The 6,415-nt window shown below is 34.3% G+C and overlaps 1 protein-coding gene across 1 annotated transcript; it reads right to left on the reverse strand.

The window, feature by feature from the left end:
- Nucleotides 1-249: 249 nt before the first annotated feature.
- Nucleotides 250-6,415, reverse strand: Smp_145740 (cdc6, putative; the record flags this gene model as incomplete). Its single annotated transcript, XM_018790821.1, has 4 exons — nucleotides 250-887; nucleotides 2,868-3,050; nucleotides 4,729-4,969; nucleotides 5,667-6,415. 4 exons carry the CDS (start codon nucleotides 6,413-6,415, stop codon nucleotides 486-488), a joined length of 1,575 nt encoding a protein of 524 aa, XP_018647387.1. The 3' UTR covers nucleotides 250-485.

The following is a 6,415-nucleotide window of genomic DNA, read 5'->3' on the forward strand; positions in this document are numbered from 1 at the left end:
GTTATCTTCGGTCATTTTTTTACTCAGTATGTAGAAAGCAACTTTAAACAACAAGAGAGATGAGAAATGAGAATTCAATAAAATTTCAAATATCTGAACATCCTATTATTTGATTTCAATTTATCTCTAGTTTATATGATATTTCCTTATTTTTTAATTACATTTAAATATCGTTTTTCATGCATACCAGCCGAAAGTAACTCCACAGTTATCCCAGTTACTGAATAATCTATTTTTAAACATATTGGAGAACAGGTAAAAGCTTTTTTATTTCATAAGTGCTTAGATTACAAAAATACTTGTCAAAGACTTCATAAAAAGTGTAAAAATACGATTTTATCTGTAATGAAAACAACAAAGTACTGTCGAATTTAGATCAAAACACCTACATAGAAAAGGTTATACGAAATAAGAGCACGTTTAATTAGTTCAACAGTGAAACAGATGGATAAATATATACAAATAAATTACGATGAAATACAAAATTACTTTTCTAATTTTATATCCATTACTGATGACAGCAGGAAATCGTCCATGAAAGCTTGTTGGACACCATTATCATCTAAACGTAATCGGATACGTCTTAAACGTGCTGGTGTACCCACTGTAGCTTTAACTGAATAACGCGGACCAGTAAGTTGAATAAATCCACGAGAATCAAGCAGATCGCACACAGCAGAGAGTTCAGATTCATTTAAACTTATAATTTGTTTTTTCTTACATATAAGAATGTACGTGTCATAAAGTAGGCTAAACGATAATTCACGCAGACATTTCTGTTTTCTTAACAAAAGACAGCTAGCCAGTAGAAGCTTATGGTGTAATGGCAGCTCAGAGCCATTAGTAGTATTATCGCCACTAAACGATTTAACAGGAAGAGAATCAACCTGATAAGAATGAAAAAAGATTAAATCGAATTACCCTGAGATATAAAACAAAGATAATACAGATGTTAGACAAAAGAGAAAAATTCAGACGACTAAACATGGAAGTAATATTTATGTGAACTGATTAAAAAATTTCAAGACCATATTTAGTTTAAAAGTGCTGTTTGAGTTCTATCGATTTATAAAATTGACTGTTATGAATAAGCCAAACGATAGGATACTGTCATCCATTATATATTTTAGTGATACATATCTGAAGAACATTATCAACAAGAACCAAGCCTTTAAACTATTAGTATTTACCAACAAGATATCACAAAATTCGGACAACTCAGGGGTGTTACTTTTGTTTGCGTTCATTTGTATTAACAAGCATGAAATGTGGATTAAAGGTTTACTGATAATTGCTTGAACATGAAAGTAAATTTTTAAAGAAAACAAACTCAGTTGGTTAACACAAGCAGTGTATATGCTTTATGTCATAATATCGAAGATTGGTAGAATAACAATAATAACCGAACTCCATCTGCTCTGAACCATTTAATCACTTATGATAAATTGTAAGTAGGTAGCTAGTTTTGATAATAAATTATTCAGAAAAATAAGGAATGAAACCATTTCATTCCACAGTTGTCATATTTGGTTAACGAATCGAGTTGTTATTAAACTTACAATTATGACTGATAGATATATAAACGAAAATCAAGAAGTCAAAGAAATTTTGTAAAACAAGACGCTGGGTCAGAATGATCGATGTTTAGAGCTAGGTGGAATATAAAGGAACCTCCTTAAGGAAAATGTGGATACTTCTTTATATTATCGGACTTGATAGGGCTGAAATACATGAGAAGTAATAAAGGGAGTAGACTCATATACCATTTGACTTCGGAAGTATAGTATCATAAATTATTCATTTTCAAAATGAACATGTACTTGTATTGGGTTAAATGGCCTGGTTTTTAGATCGATATCAAGAGAGCTTCTGCAGGTTGAGAACAAAAGCCCGAGAAAAGCAAGCACAACAGATCTGATAGAGGATGTAATTTTCGAAGTTCTATAACAGTTACAGTTATTAGCACCTCTTCACTGATCATATTTTCTAGCTTAAAGGAAGGATTTAATCCTATTAATTAAAATATGTCTATATTTTTTGGATTGTGTGATAAACAAACACATCTAATTACTTAAATGTCTCTAACGCACAGGAACTAATGAAAAGCTTTTATCTAACTAGAATGAAAGTGCTGACAGTAGCTATGAACTTTTGTTTTCACTATTTTAGCCAGTTTTATTACAGATGACGAGAAGAGTAACGTCTTCTTCTAACTTCCTTTGTAATGATCTTCCATTTAGAAAACTTGGGAACAGTATACATATAATATGATCCCGACAAGTAGATGTGCTAACAAAATATAATTTGGACATTTATAAGAAAACGGAATGCTTGGTATGGGTTAAACACTTAATAAATACAAGATGCTGCTAGATTTATCCACGTCGACCCCTAGTAAAACAAAAAGTAGTGTCTGGACGCATCAACAAACAAAACTACATCAATCCAGGTAGTGACCAACAAAATCCGGGTACAGATGTAGGTCGGAATGGAAATAGCGAACCATGTTTAACCGTTGCATGAACAAAATCTAGTGGTTACGTATAGGATTCAGTAGTATGCCGTTTCAAAACAAGGCCTAACCGATGATAGTAAGCAATAACTACATAATTTTAAATTTAAGACCCAATAGCGATATGATGATAGGCGATTTATTTTTCCCAAAACATTATCTAGCAAATATTACTGTATTACGTTGTTTTCTATCTGGTAAACAAACGAGTAAGCTCTATCAACAGGTTAAAGTGTTCGGTGTCTTATTTCTAAAAAAAGATCTAGACGACAGTCTGTACTATATATCTCTATACTTTGCTAATAAGCTCAAAATACATTTCCAATATTACTTACTACAAAACTACAGTACTCACCTGAGATTCCTTTAAAGCCCTACTTATGTGCTGGATGGAAGGTATTATGGGAGAATCAGCCACCACCTTTGAAGGAGTAAATGCGTCAGATATGTTTTTCATTCGAACATCTTGATGGGCTAAATCAATCGCCCTCCGACATATATCTAGCGCGGTACGTGCATCCCCTGTAGAAGCAGCAATCTAAATTAAATATGCTGACAACATTAATACATGTTACTGGAAAGAACAGCAAACTATAATCTAACATTACATTGGAGTTTAAAAACAGTTGCTTCTTCCCTAAGAGCAGTGATCAGTGTTTGAAAGGAATATTTCAAATAAAACGTCACTGAACTGTTGAGGTAATGAGTTATTTATACAATAAGATAAATCCCTTACATATGTTCTTAAAAAAATAGTTTTGTTTTAGGATAAGCTATACTTTACTACAAACTTCAATAGATTAATAAAAAGTACATTAGTAATAAGAAAAGGTAACTAATAAACTGGTAACCTCTCTTAAGTAGTTACCAGACATAGAATTAATTTATCTTCAACCAAGGTATTTCAAGCGTGTACATACTTTTTTCTCAAATATATTCAGAATATTTCAGTTAGGATGAAAATGAAAATCTTGCGAAAGTCTTAACCTCTATAAAAGTAACATAGTTAACATTGTAACAATAATTAGGGTAGTAATAAAACTAACATGCGAACGTGTGATACAGAAATATTGCTAAAGATATTGAGTGAGTATTCAAATATTGGTAGGTGATATGAGACCTGGGCTTGTAGGTTAAGTATATATAGTACTAAGCTATTAGCTCACGAAATGTGTTTAACATTCTCGACATATGAAACCACTATTTTTTCTCTTAAATCTGTTGGTTTTAATCCTTACAATCTACAGCCATTAATTAATTTATTCGAACACATAAATATTGGTACAAAGGAGAACCTAATAAATATGCACCACACAAGTCACTTGATTTAAGTGTGGGTTATGATACTGCCCAGGCGAGCAAACCGAAGCAGGTGGTTTTCTAAGAGGGTCACACCCAGAGCCTTCGACCTAAAGGTCTGATCCACAAGGCAGTGGAGCAACGTAAAAAGATACAGTCCCGTGGTAGCCGGAGACCAACAATTGGTTCATACGCCGTTTATTCCTTCAGGATCCTCAAGACATGTGCACCATTGGTTTGGAAACAGGGTCTTCTTACTCCCTTAGGTAGGCCCTCCGTATCCACCAACCCGGTTGAAGCACTGGACATTCACTTTTCGTCTTCTTAATTTCGTAAACGACACCTTCGCCACAAGAAGGCAGTAAGAAGGATTTCCCTGGCGGTGGCTGTACACGCGTGGCCATGTGAGAGCATTTCGAGAGGGAGAGCGAACTCTCCTTATCCTCAGCCGTACCAGGGAATTCGGAGGCAATCCACAGTCATAGGGCTTTGTCGTTTATTTCATACACTTGACGAGAGACAACTAATTTCACTGCTGAAATAGATCACCAATTTTGATGCAAAAAATGAGGAGTACTATGCAGACCGAAACTGATTGCCTCACACACTAACACGGAAAAAAGAAACGCTGGAAACCGAGACCTCGAGAAAAGTTTGGTCTCAGTACGACGCTAACGGCCAGTATCCACTCCTACCACAACCGACAAAAATTTCATATTTTGCAGACCACACCAATACCGCATAATATATCTGAAGTATAAAGGTTGACTACTAGATTTAAATGGCCCCTGATGTAGTGTATACTTTTTAGTGTGTCCTGGTGAAAACTTCACTCCTGTTGATGATTACTTTATAGAAAGACTCAAGGATTGGGTAAATAGTAAATAATCTGAAATATTACAAATCGAATAGCTCACTTTTCTAGAACATAGTTGTATAGCCAGAGGTTCTATACATGACCCACTATTTGATGATTTGGATAAATGAGCTTGAACAATTTCAGCAAGCTCAGATTGTGAATATGGTTGAAATATAATATGAGTGGGTTTGTGAACTTTTGATTTCAAACGTGGCAACAAACGTTCCGGTAAATCTAAGGCATTTGCCACCCCAATAACAATGATGTGACAAGTAAGTTTTGATGGCCATTCGAAAATTCTAAAAGGTAAGTGTAGTTATAAAACGCGGACGTTTAATTAGTGATAACGAGGAAGTCAATAATTCACAAAATAACCATAAAAATATACGAATTCATGAGTGGTCCTGATTTTTAAAAATTAAGTAGTATCATAAGATTGGTTAAAAGAGTTTCACCTAAGATCTTTTTAGCGCCATACTACACTTTTAGTTGAGCACTAACGAAACCACAAGTTTTATAATTAAAGTACATAAAGACAATGGATCCACAAGAATAAAAGTATATACCTACAAGTTGCGAATGAAATCTTTTAAACCGAATTTTTTCTTAAGTTTGGAAAAAATTAATCAAATGAAACCGTCATTTAACCGAAGCAAGACATAACGCAGAACAAATATGGATTGGTTTAATGTGTGGAATGCTAAAACCAGCAAGACAAGAAAACAAAAGCGATGGACTGAAATTAACGAACTAGTGCAATAATAAAATGAACAAATAAAACCATAAAGGAGAATGAATGGATAGTCAAGAAATATAGGATAACAAAGACTGAACAACTCTATATCATGATGAATTAAGAATTACCGATGGATGATTGTGTCGGCTGAGTGATTATGGTAGCTACTAACTTTCATCTATTTAGATTAATATAAAATTAATTTAATTCAAAATAGAACATTAATAAAGTGTCCCAACAGTTACGGGAAATAAAACCACCTGTAGAGTAGCTTCTGACTACGCGTAGATAACTGATCCACTTCATCTAAAACTAGGATAATGGTCTGTTTTTGTGGTTGTTGATTCAAAAAGCATTCCAATGAATCAGCATCGCTAATAGAATTATTTTCCTTGCCATTGTGAGCTTCTAAAACGATAGATATTCGTCCAAAAATATCTGCACATGACGTTAATTGCATACAATTAATCACAGCAGCATTACATCTGCCAAACGTTTTAAAATTTTGAACAACATGTAGAACAACTGCTGTTTTTCCAGTTCCTGGAGCCCCACTTATATATAAACTAGCACTTTTCTTCGTATCTATGTAAGACTGAATCAAAGATGTCAAACGACTGATTTCGTTTGCTCTTCCAACAATCAGTGCATTAGATTCCGCAAACTGATTTGCAGAGTTGGATGTGAAATCGACCATACATTGTGTAGTACATGAATCAAAGACCACAGGTGGGTGGATTTCTTTTTGATCATCAAGGAAAGTATTGAATTTATCCAATGTATTGCTTTGATCTTTTAATTTAGAAGATTCATAACCGACAGATGTGACGCTTCTACAGGAATCAGGGGGACTCGGTCGTCTTTGCTGAGTGAGACGACTTCCTGGGGTTTCTGTTGAGCCGGAAGATACCGAGGGGATCACAGAGAAAACTCTTTTGCATCGATGTTTCCGAGATACAACTTGTTCTAACTTATTTTCCCTGATACTAGACCTTAAGACACGACTCAT

The sequence above is a fragment of the Schistosoma mansoni genome (assembly GCF_000237925.1).
Source record: "Schistosoma mansoni, WGS project CABG00000000 data, supercontig 0261, strain Puerto Rico, whole genome shotgun sequence".
In the NCBI taxonomy this organism is placed as follows: Eukaryota; Metazoa; Platyhelminthes; class Trematoda; order Strigeidida; family Schistosomatidae; genus Schistosoma; species Schistosoma mansoni.